Below are 25,324 nucleotides of genomic sequence, written 5' to 3'. Positions count from 1 at the left end.
CGAGCATGTGGTTTATCTTCTCTTTTGATTGTTGAGTTGGTGATGACTGATGATTATTGTGTTTCATCGAGACTGAGGTTGACTTGATCAATAATCTCATGATGTAGAAATGACCGTTGTTTTTCATGTTTCTTATGTGTTGAATTCTTAGCAACTGATGGTTACGTGGGTTTGTTGGCACTTTTGAGTTGCTTGTGCATACATATTTTGAAAGAAAGTTTGTGACTAATTGTGTCTAGTTACAGGGTTTTGTTAACAGAAGATCTATCTTGATTTATTTTTCTGTGATCTATAGCGTTCATCTTATGTTTGTTATAATGAAACAGTAGATTGCATGTTGCTTATTTTGAACATTGCATGTTCTCTTTTCTGAACTAGTTGCTTCGGGGAAAATGATTTATGAAAAATTTCCTTATTGGAGTTACATTATGACTATGAAGGACAAAAGATTGCATGGTAAATGTCCAAGTTGCACCCCTTCTTCTGTAACACAGAAGTTTAAAGTAAATTTGGTGGCACACATTTCTTGCCAGGTCGGCATCTGAAATCAAATTTTCTGAGTCAGTGTCAGACTCCGGATTTTTTTTTCTCCAGATTTTTTTTTGTTAGTGAAATTTCAAATAAAATATTAGGAGATTTGAATCGATGATTACGAGAGCAGCAGTCTCCTTCCTGATTTGCGCAAGTTGAGTTCTCTTCCATGATTTTTTTCATTAGAAAGCTTTGATTGATCTTTATTAATTCTATCTCTATTTTCCTGATTGTGGTTAACTATTCCTTGAACAAAGTTTTATTTGTCATGTTTCTTTGATGTGCTTAACTTTGCTTGTCTTCGTGTTTTTACTTCTACTGTGCATGTCACAGCCACTTGACGCATTTTCTGGTTTCTTTTTGCCACCTTCTCAGCACAACTTACTGAGTTAGGCAACTTAGTGGGCTAGGACGAAGGCATTTGCTTTCCTGTCCCCATTAACTGTCTTTCTAAGCAACTTAGAATATGTTACAGAAATCTTGATGCTAACAAACTGCCAAACTGAGGTTGTTGTTTTTATTTTAAATTGTGTGCGAGAATTATCTGTTTTTTTGACCCTATTGTTTTTCTGGGGAGGAAATTCAGTATTAGCGCGATCTTTCAAACTCGGCAGGAAGAATTCTAGGGGGTTCAGATCAGCGTAGACTGAGGGAGTAGTAGATAGTTTTAGGGTCATATTTCAATGAGAAAATTTTTCCTAATGTTACTTGTCAGAATTATTCATTCACCTTTTATCAAATTTCCTAGAAGGAATTCTAGGAAGGGGTCAGATGAGCGTAGTGCAAGTACTAAATAGTTGTAGGGTTATACTTTGATGAGAAATTTCCCGATCTTTTAGATTATCGGAATTATTCGCTATTTTTTGTGAAAGTGTAATCTCTAACTGCTCCTGTTATGTAAGTTCTATTTTCAAGTGCCGTCTGATATACATATGTTATATGTAGTTACAAATCGTGCAACATTATGGTTAGAGAGATGGGAAAAAAATAAATTTAGATCTGAATAGAGTGAATGTGTGAGCAATTAAAGCTTTGGGCTTATTGTTCAAGATATTTATGATACTGGCCACACTGCTGATATATAGGGTCATTAGATGTGGGAAAAGCAGCTCTGGCCACTGTTACCGATGATACAGTGATCTGAATTGGAAAACTCGCTAGTACTAATTTTTTACTGGGAGGGTACCAAATAAGACGAAATATTATCTTGTTTATCTCATATGAAATTAAATTGGTACCCTTCCCTGTAAACAGTTACCCCTATTAGCAATGTGGTGGGAAAGGTCAACCACATACCCCTTATTAGCAATGCTGTGGGGGAAAGGTCGACCACATAATCTGGCATTTGAGAAACTTTTTTACAAGCATCCTGTGGAGTCTTGAGTGTGGTGCATTAAGTTTTGAAAATACCTTATAAACCAAACACACCAAAGTGGTTTAGATAGAATAAAATGCCTTCTAAGTCCTCGAGCAAGTTGAGCTGCTAAACAATCCTCTCCTACATTTCAAATCCAAATCGCATTCCCGTTAAACCTCCACAGCGTTACGCCGTTACCCCTTCTTCCTAGTTCCTACCTTGTCCTCCTCTCTTCACGTGGTAGATAACCACCCCGTCATTCTGCACTTGGCACAGCCCAAGGAAAAACCCGAAACTGCTTGACCAAGGTAGTTAATTTCGGATTCCGGTTCATCTCGGTCCCGAACGAGACACTGGTACAACGTTGTCTCGCGAAAATTACGTTTTCAAATTTCGGTTCCAATTTTTATATATATACTTTCTAGATATGTTAAGATATAATGAAATAATATCCAAACGAAACAAATATTCATTAAGAAAAAACAAAGGCATCGAGTTCATCTTCATTGGATTTCAAGATGGAGGCAGAGAATTAACTGTCCAGCCTTACTAGGTCTGACACTCTGATTTAGGTTGAACCATCTTTAAATTTAGACAAATCAATAGGTACGAGAGACGGAAGTAATGCCCTGCTTTATTGAATGATGGAGCAATTTTTGGAGGAAATCCTCACGTTTTGTATCAGCTAGCACTATATTTAGGAGGGCCATATCTATAATTAGTAAATGATGGAACAAAGTGAAAACAGAACATTGGGTGAATTTAGCACCTTCAAGCTGCAATGTCGCTGGCAATTCACAACGGTCATGTACTGTGCTAGTACAATTCAAGATGGAAATTGGATGGAAATTCATGTAACCTCTGCAAAATTTCGGTGGAATTTCGATAACTTTCCGTTTTGCCGAAATTCGTTGTTTCGCTATGGCATGAGCCGAAAAGGAAAAATTCGGCCGAATTTCGGCCGAGATGGCCGAAATTGACTACACAGTGCTTGACACCCTCCCCACTCCCAGAGCTGCCTTGAACCCTTAGGGTCTCCTGTTGGGCGCTGGCCTAACCTTCGTGAACCAGTACTACCTTGTTGACTCGTCTTTGGGGAAGTCGCCTGGGTATAAAGCATTTTCGGGGAAACCCTACCACCTTCTTTACAGTTCACTCTCAAATCATAAAATGAAGATTAGTCGTAAAGTCACAATTGTTACACTGTGTCATATTAAGAAAAGTTGATGAATCGGAAAGCATGATAGGCAAAGTAAGGAAAAGCAAGGAAGGTTCAGCAGAAGGCAATCCTAACTACATTTTTGGGTACTTGACCTCTCCTTTTTTTTTTTTAGCTAGCACAGTTGGATATTGATTTGCTGCAAACAGATACGGCTGGATTGAGTTTCTTAATGCTCTGCCTCAGCGTTAATTTAAGCGTCAGATCTGTTTTAGTCGAGGAATAACCGTATTTCTCATATAGAGATGAGGGATCCCACTGAACCCTGGCCATGGCCTAGCGAGGGCGAATCAAGACCTAAATCGGCAAATGTGACGATCGTAAGAGCTCAGCTCAGTGGCTGAGCTCTAATACCAAGTTTGTGAATTCCACGCTGACTAACAAAAGCACCATAATACTTCGGGACTTCAGGTACAAGTTGATGTTTGCAAACCCTTGCACTATTCCAGATTTCCAGTTTATATTCAGTATCCTCTCCATATCAACTTATTATTTCATTCAATTTTTATCATAATATTTTATCTTTTTATATAAAACACATGCTTAATTTCAAAGACTAATTTCAATGCCTATGAGAAGGACTATATGTGCTACAGAGTTAAGACTAGATATCTAATGTGTGTTGGTTCATTGTATTTGTCATTTGGAACCCTGTAGCGTCTTGTAAAAACGTCGTAGTTATCTCAAAATTCTAGCTCCCATGGCCCTCAGCATTTAAGAAAGCAGTCCCCATTGTCTTAAATTCTTAGGTCCATGAAACTTTTGACCCTCTCTCCTTGTCTGGAAGGTACTGTAATTGAATTATTATCAATGGATACATTTTCTGCACTCTGTTTTAACTAGGGTGAACATTCCTTCTTTCCTTATTGCTTTGATCTATTTTGTTTTATTTGTTTATTTTCTTTTAATGTTATAGGATATTATGCTTGGAAGAAAATGAAATTTTAAGAGTATATCCATCAAATATGGATGAGAAAAATGTGCACCCTGGTTAAGTGCGGGTGTCCAAAATCACACTTCTTTTCTTAGTTTTTGACTTGATTGTGAAATAGCCGCCTTTATTATTTGAAGAAAACAGTTAATGTACCATCAGTATTCAGTACCACACAATTCATTACGTCAGGGTTATCCAAGAAAGAAAAAGTACCATGACGTATGAGGTGTCGGTGAGAGCCAACATGCAAAAGATTTGACTTGTTCAATTTCTGACCATGCCTACGCATAGGATATATACACATCTAACATTATGCATGAGTTAATTCCACTTCAGCTATATGATTTCCTTCTTCTAACATAAGCTCGCTAGCTCATAATGGAGGTTATTGGAGGGTCGTCATCTATTCTTCATCGTCTGGTTAATCTTTATGTTTGTACGGTGTTGTTGATTATTGCCTACGGTTTCTTTGATCTTGCTCTTTCTCAGCGGCTACCAGATGTTGAAGGTACCCATATGACTTCTTTTTCTCTGCCAGTCTATACTTTCAGTTACATGTGCTAAGTAAGAAAATCATGTACAATATATGTCAATCAATATAGTAACGTATATGCATGGCCGCTAATTCATTAATCTCTACATCCACAGTTGAGGCTCTAACAGAAATAGCAAAGACATTAGGAAAGCAAGGCTGGGACTTTGCAAAATTGGATCCATGTAGTCGTACGACTCCTACCGAGGGTATTAACTGTACTTGCACTTTCTCTGGCAACTCCGTCTGCCATGTTACTGGAATGTAAGTTTGTTCACCAAAAAGAACAACAGGTGACTTAGTTTTTTATGACACACTAATACACCAAACCACTTCCTACTCGCAGCTGTTTAACAGTGTTTGAATTTGAGCTAGTGTACCTCTTGTTTTGATAAACTGATTTAAACTTTAGTTTTGGGGGTTGGCTTGTGCAGAGTGCTTAATAGACAGAGCTTACCCGGCATGTTACCTCCAGAGCTTGTCAAGCTTCCTTACCTCCAAGTAATGTAAGACTGATCACTTTGGGCTTCTCCATCGCTTGTTAACTTCCTTTAAGTAGCACTGCATTAGGCTTTCTAACTGACATAATTACAATGTAATTTTATTTACTTCATTAGTAACCTTGATCGCAATTACCTCAATGGTTCAATCCCGAAAGCATGGGGTTCAATGAAATTGGTGAACATGTAAGAATATAAATTCATTCTTTTCTCCCATATGATTCATAAAATTTTCAAATCGGATATTGTGATTTTTTAACATTAATACTAATAGAGAGTGAAACATATCAAATGCAGCTCTCTCGTTGGAAATCGACTATCTGGCCCAGTCCCGGAAGAGATAGGAAATATCACTACTTTAAAAGAACTGTAAGTTATCTTGTTGTTCGCTTCTTGTCAATTCAATATTTATGTATCAGTGGATTTTAAAGTAAGTTTACCTTTTAGAGAATTGGACTTCAATCAGCTCTCTGAGCATCTTCCTGAAAAGCTCGGAGACATCTTAGGCATTAAGCGGATGTAAGTTTTTTTAGAGCTTATTGATTTTCGTTTTTCACTTAATGAAATTTTACAGCTCAAATGAATTTGTATTTATTATAAATGAAACTTGTTAATTGCTCTTTATATATGTAGACTGCTTTCCTCGAATAATTTTACTGGGGAAGTGCCGCAAACGTTCTCTAAGCTAACCAGCTTGGAAGACTTGTAAGATTCATAAGTATAAGGTTTCTTAGTTTAATTGATTGAACAACATTTGCACAATATATATAATGCATTTAGAATTGTGATGCAGCCGAATAAATGACAATCAGTTTACTGGGAAGATACCCAGTTTTATAAAGAATTGGACCAACCTTACAAAACTGTGAGATTTTCCACCTTACGAGTTCTTGGTTCACTAATTCTCTTTGTCCTGCTTTATCCCTTCTAACTCCTTTAATATTTGCAGAGAGATTCTAGCAAGCGGTTTAGAAGGGCCAATTCCGCCTGACATCTCTGCCTTGAAGAGTTTATCAAACTTGTTAGTTATTTAATCATTTTTCCGAAATGTTGTCCTGATTTTTCTTGTTACCGAGTAGTTCATGCATCTTTATTACCATGGTAAATGCTACTTATCTATCATGCACGCTCTTTCACAACACCCCATCTGTGTGAGCTTTGAACTTAATAACATCATTGCAACTATCTAAGTAAGCAGCATAATTTCTTAAGTAGGCAATTTGAATGGAAATGTTCTGGAATGAACTTTGAGTAAACGATTTGATTTATCTAGACTGGTACCATTACCATTGAGGTTGTTATACATGTCTTACCTAGCGTCTTAATGCAGGAAGATTAGTGACTTAAACGGTAAAGATGGTCCTTTGCCACCACTTGATAACTTGAAAAGCCTGAAGACACTGTGAGTTGAGTTTTCCATATATATATATATACTTCTTTTGTTTTTAATACTTACACTAAATCTGTTATATTTAATAATCAAAATTTTCTTTTGTCTGGTTGTGTTTAGTATTTTAAGGAGTTGCAATCTTAATGGAACATTACCCACCTATTTTAGCAGTATGAATACCCTTAAATCCTTGTGAGTTCACTTACCTTTTCCTTACTTTTCCTATAATAATGAAAGAAAAGTAAACTATTGTTGGAATTTCTGACAAGTCTTTCTAAATTGTGCATAACAGTATAATAATGTTGTACTACATTCAAGTCTAATTTAGCTAAGTTCCAGACATTTATCTCGGTTTTCTTAATTAATTCGAAGCTTCTTTAGGAACATGGTTCTTCATTCTTGAACCCTTTGTAGTTGAATCTTTTTCTTTTTGGTGCTGTCGATGTGTAGTAGGGTTGTTGATGATTCTTAACCTGCAGTCACCGGTTTCAGTACCCAACAAATTTACCTCTTTATTATGATGGACCGAGGTATCATAACCATTGTTAGATCACAATTTATATTTTTATTCAAGGCATTGGTGTTCAATGCTTAGAAAACTATATGTATTGGCTACTACTGTCATTGATAGTGATGATTATCATCTAAAATTTTCAAACAAATGTGTTGAAAGGCCTATTGGTAACAATATAACTTTCTGGTAGTAATTACATGCTTGGGACTGAAACCAACTTGGAAATTGAGGACACAATTCAATGTCAACATATTACTGTTTTCATTTACCACTAATTATTGTTGTATTCTTGTCCCTCTTTGCAGAGATCTCAGTTTTAACAGATTTTTGGGGAAAATTCCGGACACCTTTATCAATCCTTCAAAAGTTAAATTCATGTAAGAGTTAGATCCGTAAGTTTTCTCACAAAACTAATATTGTGGAACATAAATATGCATGCAATGACTTTCAATTTTCAATTAGGTACTTAACCGGAAACTTGCTGACTGGGCCTTTACCGAGTTGGATGCTTGGAAAAGTGAAAAATATGTAAGTTTCATTTCCTTAGTGCTTAATTATTTAAACATCATCTTGACGCCCATTATATATGTTATATCTGGATGTACATGTACACCAGGTACTTCCGTAGTATATATTGTGCTGATGGCAATACTAGTTTCCTCTTTTCCCGTGATTGCAACTAGCAATTCCGCTACTATTCTTTTCCCTAGAAGCTTAAATCTCCTAAGTACGACCCAGGTATACATATACACTGTCCTGACATTTACAACTATTGTTCTTTGGAGGTATAGGTCAACAAAAACTTGTTCTTAATGTGTGTGACTTAGTTTTGCACTAGTGCAACATTTTTTAACAATTAACATTGAAACAAGAAACCATGAATTCAAATGAGTTGAACTAAGTCTCTTGTGCTAAGAATTAACATGTAGGAGATATTTTATAACCCTTATACTTCGTTATTCGCGTATAGTGATCTTTCATACAACAATCTCACATTGGAGGACTCGTGGGGCTGTCAACTGAACAATACTATGTAAGAAAAATACCTATCACCCAACTTGTACTTTTTTGTACTGTGCTTGATTATCTAACTGATTATTTCATGAAAGAGTGTCATATTTTTTTTTACTGGACAGAAATTTATTTGGAAGCTCTTCAATGAAGAACAACTTGTAAGTTTTCATTCATTCTTTTTGAAATATTTTCATGATCAGTTTAAGAGATGTTGCTGTAATGCTGCATAACAATAAACAAAAAATGATCTCACAATCTTGACATGCTCTCTCAAACATTGTATGCATGAAGGACTGGAATACCAAAATGCTTGAAGAGCGTTTGTGATCAAGGTAATTAAGTATCAATCTCTTGAAATATTAAGGAACATAAGATTTTTTTGCTCCTCAATGTTTTACAAAATTCTTATGTGGAGTTACACTTTTCCAGATCATTATTCGTTCAATATCAACTGTGGTGGAGAAGTTTTTCCTATGAGTGGAAGTAATATTGGCCAATTCGATAGTGATCAGAATGCAGATGGCGCTTCAAACTTTAACCAGCAAGGCACTAATAATTGGGCAGTTAGTAGTACTGGTGATTTCATGGACAATGATGATGATAGTGACAGTCATATAGCAATTGCAAAAACATCTCTCTCAATGGCCGATTCAAAATTATACATGACAGCGCGGAAATCTCCTATATCTCTAACTTATTATGGGTTTTGTTTGATTAATGGGAATTATACTGTAAAACTCCACTTCGCTGAGATTGAAATCTCAAATGGTACATCACAAGACAGTCTTGGGAGGCGTGTATTTGATGTCTACATTCAGGTAGCTAATACATGCTAAAAGTTATTTTTTACTTGATATATAACATAAGAAATTCTTTTTTTAACTTGACAACCATTACAGGGAAAGCTGAAGCTGAAGGATTTCGATATTGTGAAAGCAGCAGGTGGAGCTCATAAGGCAGTCATTATAACATTCAATGAGTCTGTTACGAGTAATACCTTGGAAATTCGGTTTCACTGGGCTGGAAAAGGCACACAAAGGATCCCTAATGCCGGAATCTATGGTCCTCTTGTTTCAGCTATTTCTGTACTAAATCCTGGTAGTATGCTTTGTTTTTATGTATAGACCCTCTTTCTTACTTTGTCAGACAAACAAGCTCAGATCTGCTTAGTTGTTGCATGTTCGAGTATGTGGGAACTAACAAACTAAATGGTTTGCATATCTGTATCTAATGATGTATCTTATTTCAGATTTCGTACCTCGTGGAAAAAAAATATCTGTAGGTGTTGTGGCAGGAATTGTCGTCTCTGTATTATGTCTCGTCTTTATTCTGGGTGCTCTCTGGTGGAAGGGTTATTTGGGAAGAAAAAATGCGAGCAATCAAGGTATTCTATGTCAAAACACCTATGTTTATCCATACTTCATTCCTAAACACTTAAAAACCCAAACGCCAACGGAGATCAACATTTGAACGGATGTACATGTACCCAAGTCATGTCTTTATTTGGTATCATCTGTTATTTGTATATTCTCTTTAATTACGTAGTAACTTAACGATGATCTTTCTTTCTGATACTAATATGTATCTGATAGAACTAAGAGGTTTGGACCTAAACACTAGCTCCTTCACATTGAGGCAAATAAAAGCTGCAACAAAAAACTTTGCTGCTGAAAACAAGATTGGTGAAGGTGGTTTTGGACCTGTTTATAAGGTATTTACATCAAGACTAGAGCATTGGTCGTACTCCATCGTCTAGCTACTAGTATGTGTTGATACGGATTATAGCTTATAAAAGCGTGACATAACCAAAATACCACTTTCATTGACAAATGCAGGGCTATCTGTTAGATGGCACTATAATTGCTGTTAAACAACTATCTTCGAAATCTAAGCAAGGAAATCGTGAATTTGTAAACGAGATAGGAATGATTTCTGGACTACAACACCCTAATCTTGCAAAGCTTTATGGATGTTGTATTGAAGGAAATCAGTTACTTCTTATTTATGAATACTTGGAAAATAATTGCCTTGCCCGTGCACTGTTTGGTGAGTTTCGCACAATTTATTTTTTTCCAATATCTTTTACGCGCCATTAACATAATAGTCACTTTCGGTCGATTGCATATTATAGGTGAAGAAGGGGTCCAACTGAAGCTTGATTGGCTAACAAGGCACAAGATTTGTGTAGGTATAGCCAGGGGCCTAACTTTTCTGCACGAAGAGTCAAGGCTGAAGATTGTTCACAGAGACATCAAGTGTACAAATGTGCTTCTTGATAAGGATCTTAACCCGAAGATTTCTGACTTTGGTTTGGCAAAACTTGATGAGGAAGATGACACCCATATCAGCACTCGGATTGCAGGTACTCGGTAAGTTTGCGTATTTTCTTCATTTGATTTTCTATTGGTAAACACTTGCAGTCCATCTTGTTTTATACTAGTTACACACGTATATGGGTGTATAATCTGTATTTTTCAGTGGTTACATGGCGCCAGAGTACGCATTGCGAGGCTATTTGACAGATAAAGCAGACGTTTATAGTTTTGGAATTGTCGCGTTAGAAATTGTAAGCGGGAAGAGCAATATAAGCTATCGGTCAAAAGAAGAGTGTGTTTATCTTCTTGATGGGGTAATAAAATTTATGAAGTTTTGATATTGTACTTCTAACATTAGTTTGATTTAATTTCTCAAAGGGCTAATGCTGTAACCATCTTTATCGGTATGCTCTACTCAGGCTTTAATTCTTCAAGGGAATGGAAATTTGATGGAGTTGGTTGATCCGAAATTGGAGTCCAAATTTGATGAGGAAGAAGTTCTACGGATGATTAAAATAGCTCTGATGTGCACCAACACATCTCCAACATTAAGGCCCAAAATGTCTTCAGTACTCAGTATGCTTGAAGGTCGAACTCCTCTTGGAGAAGTCTTTCTGAATCCAATAGGTGAATCTAGCAATGATTTGAAGTTCAAACCTGTTGGAGATAATAGCGAAACACAGAGTATTTCGAAGGATGCCCCGTTCTCGGAGTCCTCGACATCTGCTGCTGATCTTTATCCACTCATTAATGAATCTGAGTACTGGAATAACAGAGATTAGAGAAGTTTTTCAACCAATTCCAAATCATTATATAAACCATAGATTTAAGAGTTTATAGGTAGTGGTGCTGTTAGTAAAACAGCTGTATGTCATTCTCGTGTTTCTGTTTTCGTCTCTGTTTCTGTTAGTCGTAGGTGGGTGACATACTCGTGTGGTCCGTGTCTTAATAATGCTACTATGGCTATGATGATGAATCCGTGATATCGGCACATGTCGTGGTCCTTATGTCTGCAACAAGCTGCTGTCTATCCTTTTCTGTTTTCATTTCATTTTCAACTAGATTTTGCCCGTATTATGCACTGAGCATCTTTTTATTATAACTAAATTTTGATTTGGTGTGGCGGCCGGGGCTTTACTGCTCTCCGTCACGAAGCGTTTTTTATTTGGTGTGGTGGGGCAAACGTTCCAAACGTTCCGATGCATTTTTGGTGTGGCTGTCGCGATGCATTAAATTTACACAAAATTGGTCAATTAACCCAATAATGAAAATTTCTGGGTAAAAAAGACATGTCAAAATTTGATACTGTTCAAATGGACGAAAATGTAAAAATAGTCAGGATGTAAACAGTTTCATCCTATCCATTTTCAAATACTTTTTAATTTACATCAGGATGCATCTCTTGTTATTATTTTCTTGGTGTCCATTTCACCCATACTAATTTTGATATGAGAAAAAAATATGTGGAGATTTTATTTAGTTTGACCTTTTAGTTTTGGGAAAATACGTAGGAAATATGATAATTGTTAGGGGGAAAGCCACTTTTATCAGGGGGAAAGCTAATTTTGGGGTGGATTTAAAAATTGTTTTTTAACTGTGACCGTATATCCAACAACATTTCCATTATCTTATTAGCAATACACATCAGAATCACTTCAGAAATGAATGGCATCGAACGATGATTATCGGGGTAAATTAATGCGCAACCCACCTAAATTGTCACATTCCCGACAATTGGCAGAAACACAGAGAACAAAAAGCATAATTACCAACAAATTCTTCTTCTCCATGTCTCTCGTTGATAATTAAAATTTATTCTCTTGTGATTAATATTATTATGAATGGTAGAATACATAGCACCTCTTGCTACATGCTTATATATAGTTGTAGCCTTTGGTAAGTCAACTTTCACTACTCCTTAATGCATGGGAATCACATGAATCACCAGATACTAATCTCAATAACTCTGTATGACATTCGCTAGACAACTAATGACTTCTATCTATCTAGTTAACCTATATTGTAAGAGCAATGTTAGTTAGGTTCTTATATCGATATCAACTTGGAATTTTTAATCAGACTTGGTGATTTTAACTGAAGAAGTTAATTTAAACACACTTTAGCATTTGGGTTCTTATTATTTTCCAGATTAATCTTCATTGGCCTTTTTATCGATAATGATCAATTCTGTGGATGTAAAAACAGTAGCAAACTAAGCCAATTCTTTTTGAGGAGAAAACTAGGCCATAGAATATTGTACATGCTTGTGATTTTCTCATTCGGTCCATGGTGAATCAGTCCCAAACAAAACAAAAAATTAAATAAAAAATCTTATCCTTAGATCATTTTAGATGTGATCTCAGAATCATTATGATTTTGTACCTGAATGATTCATTCATCACATTTAATTACATCAAGTTAAAATCAGAGTTGTCATTATCATTGAATTTGGAGTTTTTGGGTATGTGGTTTTATCAAGACAGATACATCTGATCAAAAATTAAGAATCCATTAATGGGGATTTTATATTTTATTAATCCACCCCAGGTCCAGCTTTCCCTTTAGTAAAAATGGCTTTCCCCTTATCAATTATCGGAAATATGGGCTCCAAATCGTCTGTGCCAACAAAAGGGTGTACCAAGTGTGCCAAGCCAATAGACTTGCGACACATGCTTTTTCCGAAAAACAATAACTTTTAGCTTATCAATTTTTGTTTCGGAAAAATATTGTTTGGTCCTTTTTTAGGTGGTCCCATGTCTGTTTAGTCCTTTGGGAAAACGCCTTTACTGTTTGGTCCATAATTATTTAAAAATATTAAATGGACAAAAATACCTGGGATTTTTAGGGGTGACCCAAAAGGAATTAGGGGCGACTTTTTTATTCCCAACCTATACACTACGTTAATGGATGTCCAAAAACGCGGAGAATACGTTAATGCCCTTACATAATCGGAAGGTTATTAACTAGATTACACTACCGATTAAGTTCGTTTATGCGCCAAACTCGTATCTGGCTTCTATAACAATCGGGAGTAACAAGATCCTCAAGAGACTACCGATTGTTAAAGTATAGAAATTAGAAATCTTTAGATTTTTGCAATGGTGAAATTTGGGGCTCCTATATAATCGGACGAATTAAAACCTGTCTAAGCTAACGATTTGGGCTTCCTATAATCGGAAAGCTACGAGTAACAATACCTCCCGATTATGGTAGATTTCAAATTCATTAAATGAAGGATTTTAGAAGAAAACTTATTTTGGGGCAACCTATAATCGGAAGTTTATGTAATCCATATACCTTCCGATTATGACTACATCCAAAACACGAACCAAATGGTTATCGGCTCTGTACCTTCGAAACCTATGGAATTTGGTAGTGGTTCGATTTGGGGCTTCCTATAATCGGTAGTTATATAAGTAACAAACCCTAACGATTTTGGGCTACTCAACAATCGATAGCTTATGATGTGGAAATGCCTACCGATTATTAACCGTTTGACAGATAAAACCAAAATCAACCTGAATTCATTTCATTTAATTTCATATCTTTTCAACTTCAACTTCAACTTCAGCCCTTCTTCTCCTCTTTCCTTCCGATTGCAGAGAGGAAAACTCTCCTCCTCTCCTCGCTATACATCGTTAATCGTCGAATCGAATCATCGTCGATTATTCTCTATAAAGATGAAAGAAAAGGAACTCCAGAAAGCTAAAACCAAAAACGTTTGTCGCGGTAAGGATCTAAACGTTGGATTATAACATGTTTCAAAATTCAATACATGAAGGATTTTAGAAAAAAAACTCATTTTGGGGCAACTTATAATCGGTAGTCATATATGTTGGATAACCTACCGATTATAAAAGGGATTATTAGCCGAAGTATCTACACTATAATCGGTAGGTACAGTTTTAATTTAACCTACCGATCCACCTCTAACCTACAGATTATGGTGTAGGCTCCTGATTATATAAGGGCATATTGGCCATTTCGAAAAATCAGAGATAAGGGGTAGCTTAGAATTATGTTTGGGTGACCTTTTTTGTCTTTTAGTGTCGCCCCTAATTCCTTTTGGGTCGCCCCTAAAAATGCCAGGCAAAAGTACCCTTTCGTGTTAATTTCTACTTATTTTTTTTGTAGCAGTTCATTCTTCAAAATGAACTCCTGTTAATTTCTACTTATTTTTTCAGAAATCACCTAAAAAACCAAAGTTCATTCCATAAATGAACTCCATATAAAAATCTAAAAAAAAAAGAGTTTACAGAAATGAACTCCATATAAAAAGCTAAAAAGCAGAGTTCATTACAGAAATGAACTCCATATAAAAAGCTAAAAAAAACAGAGTGCATTCCATAAATGAACTCCATATAAAAAGCTAAAAAAACATAGTTCATTCCAGAAATGAACTCCATATAAAAAGCTAAAAAAACAGAGTTCATTCCAGAAATGAACTCCATATAAAAAGCTAAAAAAAACAGAGTTCATTCCAGAAATGAACTCCAGATAAAAAGCTAAAAAGCAGAGTTCATTACAGAAATGAACTCCATATAAAAAGCTAAAAAAAACAGAGTGCATTCCATAAATGAACTCCATATAAAAAGCTAAAAAAACATAGTTCATTCCAGAAATGAACTCCATATAAAAAGCTAAAAAAACAGAGTTCATTCCAGAAATGAACTCCATATAAAAAGCTAAAAAAAACAGAGTTCATTCCAGAAATGAACTCCAGATAAAAAGCTAAAAAAACAGAGTTCATTCCAGAAATGAACTCCATATAAAGAAAAAACAGAGTTCATTCCAGAAATGAACTCCATATAAAAAGCTAAAAAAACAGAGTTCATTCCAGAAATGAACTCCATATAAAAAGCTAAAAAAAAACAGAGTTCATTCCAGAAATGAACTCCATATAAAAAGCTAAAAAAACAGAGTTCATTCCAGAAATGAACTCCATATAAAAAGCTAAAAAAACAGACTTCATTCCAGAAATGAACTCCATATAAAAAGCTAAAAAAACAGACTTCATTCCAGAAATTAACTCCATATAAAAACTCTTCCGTCGTCTTCAACAGCAGCAGCAAACATCATAGTCTTCAAAACATCACCAACAATATCGTATTCATCATGTTCATCATCTTCAACAACAACATCAAACAGTAGAGACAAAAGACACAAAAACTACATCTTCTTCAAAAACTAAATCATCATCATCGTCTTTGGCATCAACAACATCATCTTCATCGTATTAATCATCTTCCTCATCTTCAACAGTAGCAGAAAATCAACAAAAAAGGAAAAAGAAACGCAAAAACTTCATCATCATCATCTTCTTTATCGTCTTCATCATCAACAACAACAACATTAGCAGATAAAAAAGAGCCCAAAAACATCGTCGTTCATCATCATCTTCATCTTCTTCTTCTTCATCATGAGCAGAGAAAAAAAATGGGGAGAAGAAAAAACTAGATCTGGAAAGAAGAGAGAGAATGTAAATCTGAATAAAGAAGAGAGAGAAAGTGAATCTGAAAATAAGATATTTTCTTCTCTTTTTTTTTCTGTATATATGGACCCAAAAGGGTATTTCTGCCACTACAAGATGACAATTACATCATCCATGATGTCACCCTAGGACCAAACTATAATATATATTTCCAAAAAGGACCAAACAAACAGTTGACTAGTTCAACTGGACTAGACTCCCTCTAATATATTATTTGTAGGACCTATTGGTATTTCCTACTTTTTTTTTTGAGTATGACCCCGTTAATAAAATTTGTGTTCAAAAGTTTAATACCCGATCAAAAATTCGACCATTATCGATTAACATTTAGTCTGATTTTTTTTTTGTGAAACATGAAAGAAAAAATTAACAACCTAAAAGCTATTACACGTGGGCATTTTGTACCCACAGAGTCATTAAAAAGTGTTTGGCTAATAAAATATGGGATTGGCCAGTCCATACTGATGTTAATAAGTTTTATGTCTGACTTTCGTCTGCTGTCTAGTTTGTCAGACCATCTGCTGCTTGATTCCCTTTCCTACAGTTGTGTTGTACAGTACAATGAAGAATTTGTCGCATTCTCTGTTTTATTTTGGTAATCATCTCTGCAATATACCACGAAGCTTCAATCTCCTTTTTAGTGAAGCGCGTCACATTTTTTGAATCTGTCTCAAAGATAACTTTTGGCCATCGTATCTTCGTTGTTGTTCTTGATGCTAGCATAGTTGCTCACGTTTAGGCAGTTAGCGTCGTAGTTATTCCTAGAGGTTGCGCGAGAGCCATCACAATTTGAGCAGTCGAATCCCTGCAAATAAAGCCTACTCTGGCGACTCCCGGACGTCCCTTAGCAGCCCCATCCGTGTTGATCTTTATCCAATGCGGTTCCGGTCTGGTCCATCCTGCGAATATCATTGTTGTTGCTCTGATATTTATTCGAATTCCTATTGTTGGTTCAGGGTCTGTGCCAGGATGTTATCCGGGGGTGTATGGTGTTGTTAGAAAACTAAATTATTTCTAGACGTCCAAATGTTGCAGAAAAAGAAAACAGTAAGCTTATACATAGAGGGTATGGCTAGTATCTTGTACCTGCCGATATTATAGGTTTTTATCGTGTAAAGGAAAAAACCTTTACGATATCTAAAATATCGGCGATACAAGTAGTAAACGATAAAAACACTCATATCGGTCGGTACAAACCGATATATCGGGTTCACCGATACACTGAAATACCGATAAAGGTAATTTGGTAGAATAAATTATTTTGATATGAAAATATGTAAACAAACCCCTTCCTCCTAATATCTTCTTCTTTTATACCCTTGAAAACAATCCATTAAGTACAGAAAATTTACAACTATTTTATTTTTCTAATGAATCTCATATCCTTGAAATAAATATGGTTCTTTGTTGCTCGTTCTCTTTCCTCTGAAGATTTATCGAATGAGAATTCATTATCGTTGACGCTTTTATCTTCAACTTCATTAATTCAGGTTAGTACCAGAGACAGGGTCATCTGATGTAGGAGTAGTAAACATGGAAATAAAAAGTGGAATGAGGTTGAATGTATACTGTTAAAATTTTGATCTTGAGATTAGTGCATCATATGGCACCTAAATTTTCAAATTGAAATTTTCATATATATTTAATATTTTAGTCTTAATGATGTATCACCGATAAAAACCGATATAATCTTTTGTATAGTTGTATCAGTCCCAGCCGATACGATACTGATACACAATATTAACTACTTTGATGGGGATATACGCATACCTAGTACGCGTACTCCTGGGATCTGAGTTTGCAAACTGGCTAAGGTACACATACCCGTTACGCGTACCACTAAAGCCTGAGTTCGTAAAATGTCCATAGGAATGTAAACTGGTACGCATACCTAACAAATTCTGATTTAAGCAGAAGCGCACGAACTGTTTTACAAATTTGATCGTCTTTGTTACAACTCTCATAGACACTTTTAAGGAAACCTTATTCACAAAATCACCTCGTGCTTATGGAATTTTGTTTGAGCCTTGAGTGTTATTGAACACCATTATTGCTTGCTTGTTCACAACCTTCTTGGTTCATATGTGAACTTATAGTGTAGGTTTTTCATGACTTACTTACATTTTTATATATATATATATGCCTTTTCTTCTTCTTTGTAAAGGAAATCTTTTCATACAAATATGGTGTCCATTCTTGGGGTAATTCCTTATGGAAAAGGTTAATTATTCCTCTAAGAGTAAACCAAATCTTGTTTTTTCAAGTTTGTATCTTAGAAAAGATGATCACAATACTTGATCTTCATGATTACATATTGCATATTGTTTGATTACCATGAGATAGTTCTAAATTGATTAGAAACATAATATCACGAGAAACTTTTAAATGATTAACTCTTAGCTCATTTCTCCTTGTGAGATTGCTAAAATCAATATAAAAATCCTTCCCCTTTATGGAAAAGTCAATGTTGTTGTTCTCTTAAGAATGACATAAAATTGGAGAAAGTCCAATTTGAACTTGTGCTTAATTGTTAATATCTTTGTGGGGAGTGCGGTTGTAGAATTATAGGAGATGAATCTACCTTTATCTCTCCTTGATGAAGATGCTAAGTTTACTCAGTGAAATCTTTAAAAAAAATCTAGTATGTTATCTTCAGTCTCGATAACTCTTTTGTATAGTTCATTAAGATCCCTTGTTTTTCACATTTGCTAATTTGTTTAACCAAAAGCGGAAGAATCATTTAGTAGTATTCTACTATAGCATATGACCTTTTGGAGCATTATATAAGGGGAGTGAATTTCAAGCTATAGGTTTTACCTATTATACAAACAAGTAAGGATTAAAGGGGAAAACATATCACAGTAGTATTGCTTCACAGTTTTGGTACTTTTAGACTTTAAGGTAGGTAAAAATAACTACTATATGGTGATATTCAAAAAGTACATGATGAACACATGCAGAACCGAAGGCGTTGAAGATTCAATAAATCAAGAAGCATAGTGGAATTAGAGCATATATAAAATGGTTTTTGTCACTAATATTAAAAAATGAAGAGATTGTTAGATCAATTATCGGTTGAACTCACTGGCGTTGGTATGTCAATTTAATTTTGGAATTTAGATGCCAAAACATATTCTTGATTTGGTCTACTAAAGTCAGATTCAGACTAGATTAGGTTTAAGTAGTAAAGCATGGAATCAAGACTACCATTGAAGAATGGATATTGAAGACTACACAAAGACATCTTGGATAACTACATAAAAAGGTTAATTACAAACACTTGATTCTCTTGTTTACTCTATCTCTCTATCTATCAGAACAAGTGTAATAGTTCCTATGATGGTAAATATACTTTTATGTATAGACTCGAGTATACTTGAGCCTAAGACTTTAGTGAGAATGACTTTTGTCCCTATAAATGTCCTCATGTTATAATGAACAAAAAAACAAATACAACAAGCCAAGAATCACTCAATTCCGATTTATTAAAGCAAATATTATATGAGTGCCTAAGGTTGATTTCATGAATAGGAAATTATGCACGAATTTTTGGCAACAGTTCGCGAACTGAAATCGTATACGTGACTAAAGGCCTATTTTAATCAATTACTTTGCGTTTCCTTTCCTAGACAAGGTAGTCTATCTTTGATCATTCACTATAAATAGAGGTTTCATGTAACCACACAATCTATCCCTTAGAAAATTGTGCAAGAGTACCTAAGGTTGTTTTCCACATCTTTTGTTCTTCACGAACAAGAGTGAGATTGTGAAAACTTTGCTTGGGAATCGTAAAGCACAAGATATTTTCTTTGATAGTTATGAAACATGTTTCTAGGTGTTTTTCATAAACCTTAAATTTGATAGGTTGAGATATCTCTAGATTATTTCTCGGTGATCGCATATCGGATAATAAATTAGGTTACGGAATGTGTAAACCTTAATTTTTTAGGATCATCTTCTAAAGATAACTAACATTTTGCTAGAATATATTCAAAAGCATATTATAAAGAGAATCGGTGTTCTGCTTGGAGTTCTACAGGTATACGAATACAACTGAAGCAGATATTACATCTAGTCCGAAATCTGGTAGCAGGTAATTGTGTGTTTAATCTGGATTAGGTCTCGGAGTTTTTCTACAAGATTATAATTTTTCGTGTTAACAAAAATCTCTAGTGTATGTATTATTTTTTTTCCGTATTATATTGTTTTATCTTTGTAATTGAAATATCACAGGTCTACATGTTTAAACCTCGAGTATTAACTCAACTATAAAGAACATACAAGACTTTTTCTTGTTGAATCGTATCTTGAAAATATATATTACAAGACTTGTTCTTATTGGAATTTGGTTCATGAACCGTGCGGGTATGTACTAGGTTTACCTTATTAAAACAATCTTAAATACATTTTCGTAACCAAACGTATAGACTGTACAAGGATGGTCCATATAGGTTCCCGTTCAAAATTTGGTGGTGTACTAGTTACCCTAAGTTTCTTAGTGAAAAACTCACGTAATCTCGTCAAAAGTGATCTACCCATGTGGTCTACCTATGAGTTGCACTACGAAATTGAGGCACCAGTTAATATATAAGGAGTTTATATTATATACAGAACACCAGTCCCTCAGATATATTTAGAAATAATTACCATCCAATTGAATACATGTAGGTTGAATTTCTTCCTTGCAAGAGTTAACAAAACAATGAGTTTCTCATTTTTGGTATGTTTCTGTATTGAGATGGGTTTACTAATTGGAGTAGGAAATAGTTCGGAAAAAAATTACTTGGTAATCAAGTTTGATTTATCTATATATATGGGACTAAAACTGTAGGTACATAAATATCAAACTCATAAGAGTGGTAAATCCTTGTGCTTAGAATTTTGGTCTCTTTGTGATTGAGGTTCGAACGCTGCCGTGAGGGTCAATAATCGTGTGAGAGAAAAACTTGTAAATAGAGGATTTTGGTGTTCTAGTGTTTAGGGTTTAGGGTTTTTTTTTCTTCCCTAAACCAAATTTCTAGAGTATTTCCATGTTTCTCCCCTGTTACTAACAACTGTGAAGAAGTCATAGAAGAGAAGATTTGTGGCAGGTTTGAATAACGGTTTAGAGAGTTGATTTATAAGATTTTTTCAATGGTGTTCTCGAGTAGGTTTTGTTAACTCTTTTGTCTGGATCTTGTCATACGGGTTGTGTAAAAAGCATGTAATAATTTTATATTAATGAAAGTTTTTTGGTGGCTTTTCATTCAAAGGTGAACCATGATATCTTGTGTTGTGTTTGTGTGTTTTTATTTTTTTATATATATATTTTTTTCATCTTGTTTGGTTCAAATCACCAATTACCCTTTGTCTATGTTTCACTACGTTCAGAGTGCCAATTTCACTAACATCAAGAATATAGATTCTTTATTGAGCACAAGTCTAGTTTGAATAATATGGTTGTCGATGCACTTAATCGTTTTACTAATCATAGCGCTGGTGGGTTATTATTTGTTCCTATCCATTATGAATTAATTGTCTTTCTATTGATCCCAACTATTATGTATTATGGAGAAATGTTCCTCTGCGTAACAAGGTACTTGCGATTTTGTTTTATATAGTGGGTTTCTTTTAAAGGTAGATTTATGCATTCTGGTTCCATTCATGAGCAATTTATTAAAGGTCTTACGTCAGTCATCTTTCTATCCATTTCTGGCGAGATAATACGATTTCTCTTGTGGAAGCTCGTTACTTTTGGAATTCTCTCAAAAGGGATGTCAATGATTTTGTGCGATGTTGAATGCTTTGTCAATGATGTAAAGGTCATGCACAAAACACAAGTTTATACATTCGTCTTCCAGTTCCGGATGCTCCTTGTAAAGATTTATCAATCGACTTTGTACTAGTTTTACTGAGAACAAAAATATCTCATGTTTTTATTTTCATAGTTTTTGATCAATTTTCAGATATGGTGCACTTTATTCCCCGCAAGAAGATCATCGATGTCATAACTACAAAAAATCTTTTCTTACATGAGATTGTTCGTTTACAAGGAATTCCCAAGACTATTACATATGATGAAAGCACGAAGTTCCTAAATAGTGAACTGCACTTTAGGGAATCTTATTCGTTGCTTATATGGAACAAGCCATGACAATGGGATTTATCTCTTTCTTAAGCTGAGTTTTCCTAAATCAGTTTACTGGTTATGAACCTTTTCAAATTATTTATTCCAGGGTTCCTAATCACACATTAGACCTGGTGTCTTTACCATTTGTTCCTAGTTCGAATGTCGCAGCTGATAACATGATCGAGTCTCTTCAAGTGCTACATGAATATGGTAAAGAAAACTTGGAAGTTTCTTATGCTAAGTATTATCTAGATACTAATTTTAGGATACATTTTCAGTCTTTTACGTTGGTGATCTTGTTATGCTATACTTAAGAAATGATCATTTTCCTATTGGTATCTACGACAAAAAAAAAAACAAGAAGATTGAACATATACGCATTCTTAAGAAAATCATAGACAACACATATGTTGTTGACCTTCCAAATCATATAAACACCTGGTCCACATTTAATGTCAAGGACATCTTCTCTCATTTCCACGACGATGATGTTTTTCTCTCAACGTCGAACTCAATGTCGAGTTGTTTTTAAGAATAGGTGTCCTGATGTATGACATTTAGCTGAACGAAGTCACCCCTTTTTGACATGAGTCACATCTCTTCATGCTTTTAATTTGTTTCTTAATTTATGATTTCCTTTTCTAGTTCTATTTGGTTTCCTAGTTTGGTTTAATTATTTTTTTTCTAGTTATTTCCTTATCCTACTTATAGTGTCTTTAGGAAATAGTGAAACTTATATAAGAGGGCTTAGTATTGTAGAATTCTATATCCAACATTATTATTTGATTTATGCAAGTTATTTTTCTTTGTATTATATTCTAGTTTTGTTGTTACTTTTGTGAGTCTGTCGACCTCACACTAGTTTTTATTATCTATTGGATCTTTTATCCAACTTATACATTTTTTTTATGTTAGAATGTTATACAATATTCAAGCAAGGTTTTGAAAGCTTAAAATCAATAAACACAAATTTTGAAAGTTGCGAGAGCTTTTTGGAAATATTCGTTATTTTAACAGTTTTTCAACTTTATAGAAAATGGATTAAGGTTCCTCAATATCTATGTTTGATTTTGATTCAATAACCTGAATTTGAAACTCGTCGGCTCCGAATTCTTTGTCAAACGGAAAAGAAAGAGTAAGTATACTATTTTAAATATAATGTAATCCAATTGATTCCTATCACCTCTTTTTTGAGGATGTTTGAGAGATGATTCCCATTGTCTCTCCAACTGAATGTCATTAAATCTAAACAAAAGAAACTTGTGTCAGACACAGTTTCTTTTTTGGGATGGCTCGTACAAATTCTTGTCATTCACTAATGTGAAAATATTTAAATGCATGACTAAGAAAAATGAAAATGTATTTAAAGAGCGTTCCAAAGGTTTACATGTCGTTTACCTTAAACGATTTAAAATGCGATTTTTTTTTCTCTTTTACAATGAGAGGTATTTTACCTACAAAATCAAGTTACTAAGCAAAAAAAAAAAAAGGAAATTCGAACACAAAACCTCTTGGTACATCCACCGAGTATGACTTAAACCCATGACCATTCGTATACTTAGTTACCCACTATTTATGGGTGAAAACTATTTCTGTCGGTTTTGGTAATTTGGGGTGTGTGGATGAGAAATGAATCTAAACCTTAAACAAATGCATTGCACGGGAGTTCTTGTGATTCGAGAAATCGATCTGTACAACTCTGGCCTAAACCAAGAAATGACCGTTCCAGACTTGCTTCAGTCACAAAGTGAAGGAGATGGGGTTGATCTTAGGGAGGGAAGCGAAGAAGGTGTTGAGATTGTGAAGGTGTTGTCTGTGTATGACTTTTATCAGAAAGCTGAACAGGCTTACAGAATGTAAGCTATCAGTTCAGGTGTTTGAAAACGATTGTATCAACACTTGGTTTCTGTTGTCTTGTGTTGTTTTGAAATAGGGAGGAGAACCTATTTATACAAGTCATTGAGCCTTACCCACGTCTCTCATAGGAAGTGGAGTGATGGAGTAGTGGAGTTGCGCGTGTTAGAGTCACACGATTTGTCTTGCACAGTTCTCCCATCATCACTAACCGTCCATGTCTTCCTGACACGTTCTTGTGATGGCGCGTTGTGCGCTGCACGCTGTAAACCGCCAGACCAATACCCCAGTATGTATCCCCCAATTTGTGACATGATTAATGTCTCGAGTGTGTGGATCGTGGGACCCACAAAAGGTAGCATGTGATGCTAGATTAAATAACTAAGTTATTTAGGAAGTCGATATTTGTGAAATATCGTGTGTATTCTATGCAGGTAATGCATCGAATATAATCAGCATGTGTGAAGCACCGCTGTTTTAAGGCTTAACGAAGTAATTCATGATTAAGCGTCTTAAAATAGATGCATGTCTAGCCATCTTCGAGTGATCGTTTGGAGGCTGCACATGTAAGTCCTGACTTGGCCGATCACTTTGTGTGAAAGAGTGGTGGACGGTGATCGTGGTGATGTCTCACTGGTCGCCTAACTCCTGTCTTAAGTTGTTGTTCAAGCTGGTGAAGTTGGACGGACGAGATTGATTGCGACCCACATCTGCGACCGTTGGATTAGGGTTTAGGAGGTGCTCAAACACCAACCTTTAGCTTGGTCGAATCCAAGCATGAGAGACATATTTTGCAGGGCCGATCGGGCATGCGTGTAGAAGACATTCTGGTGTAGGAGCCTATACCTCACTGTCTCATGAAGGTGCAATCTAGACCACTGAATTTGTCAGGAAAAGAGGAATGGCTGAGATTGATTTGCGACAGAAATCTCCTGTTGCAAAGGCCGCGCGTCATGCCTACTTCGGGGGCGCGTTTCGAGACGACCAATCCTGGTCGGTGTACACGTTTATACCTTATTGTCCCATAGAAACGCGATCTAAGCCACTCAATTTGTCCGGCGAAGTTGAGTGGTCGAGATTGGTTCGCAATTGGGAAGTGTGACCACGCCTAGTTTGGGCATGCGAATCGAGGCAACCAGCCATGGTATGCCTTGGCCGATCAGGTGTGGAGATAGGTGGGACCACAATAATCGTGTTGATACTCACCGGACCTGCTTAGTCTATTCCTGGACCCTCCATTCGAGCAGGAGAAAATGGACGCTCGTGATTGATTTGCGACAGAAAACCCTAATTAGGGTTTTTGGCCGGTCGCGTGTTAGCTAGTTTGGCTAACCGGAAATACGTGTTATATACCTCATCTGGAGAGGCCGATTGTGTGGGGCACTTATTAGGCGGTGCTGAGTGCGGTGGTATGTGTCCGACCATTTCAGGGTAAATCTAAGCCATCCAACCATGCTGGTGATGTTGGATGGTCGTGATCAATTTTAGGTTTTTAGTGGACTTTTCTGCGACCCTCAATTCTCCACGCTAACCCAACTTCGGACAATCGTATATTGCAATCTGG

At 35.5% G+C, this 25,324-nt stretch overlaps 1 protein-coding gene across 3 annotated transcripts; it reads left to right on the top strand.

Annotated features, from left to right (window-relative positions):
* The first annotated feature begins 4,008 nt into the window (after nt 1-4,008).
* Nucleotides 4,009-11,468, top strand: LOC113299823 (probable leucine-rich repeat receptor-like serine/threonine-protein kinase At3g14840). Of its 3 annotated transcripts, none has more exons than XM_026548921.1 (24): nt 4,009-4,549; nt 4,690-4,837; nt 5,008-5,079; nt 5,191-5,259; nt 5,371-5,442; nt 5,521-5,592; nt 5,707-5,778; nt 5,867-5,938; nt 6,023-6,094; nt 6,404-6,475; nt 6,584-6,655; nt 7,283-7,354; nt 7,440-7,505; nt 7,948-8,010; nt 8,114-8,149; nt 8,283-8,323; nt 8,421-8,809; nt 8,891-9,089; nt 9,241-9,375; nt 9,584-9,702; nt 9,827-10,037; nt 10,180-10,360; nt 10,470-10,620; nt 10,726-11,468. In XM_026548921.1, exons 1-24 carry the CDS (start codon nt 4,420-4,422, stop codon nt 11,086-11,088), a joined length of 2,949 nt encoding a protein of 982 aa, XP_026404706.1. In that variant the 5' UTR covers nt 4,009-4,419; the 3' UTR covers nt 11,089-11,468. The 3 variants fall into 3 exon arrangements, with proteins under 3 accessions (XP_026404706.1, XP_026404701.1, XP_026404713.1); XM_026548916.1 differs by having other exon boundaries at nt 4,011-4,549; nt 10,123-10,360; XM_026548928.1 differs by lacking the exons at nt 5,707-5,778; nt 5,867-5,938; nt 6,023-6,094 and having other exon boundaries at nt 4,013-4,549; nt 10,123-10,360.
* The last annotated feature ends 13,856 nt before the right edge of the window (nt 11,469-25,324 follow it).

The sequence above is a fragment of the Papaver somniferum genome, chromosome 1 (assembly GCF_003573695.1).
Source record: "Papaver somniferum cultivar HN1 chromosome 1, ASM357369v1, whole genome shotgun sequence".
Lineage (NCBI taxonomy): Eukaryota > Viridiplantae > Streptophyta > Magnoliopsida > Ranunculales > Papaveraceae > Papaver > Papaver somniferum.
Note: the sequence above shows the minus strand (reverse complement) of the source record. Positions and strands in the feature narration are given on the sequence as shown.

Coding starts and splice junctions, on each gene's coding strand:
- LOC113299823 (XM_026548916.1), top strand. CDS start 4,420: ATGGAGGTTATTGGAGGGTCGTCATCTATTCTTCATCGTCTGGTTAAT. Junction 8,324..8,420: donor GAAGAGCGTTTGTGATCAAG/GTAATTAAGTAT, acceptor ACACTTTTCCAG/ATCATTATTCGTTCAATATC. Junction 10,038..10,122: donor CCTTGCCCGTGCACTGTTTG/GTGAGTTTCGCA, acceptor TGCATATTATAG/GTGAAGAAGGGGTCCAACTG.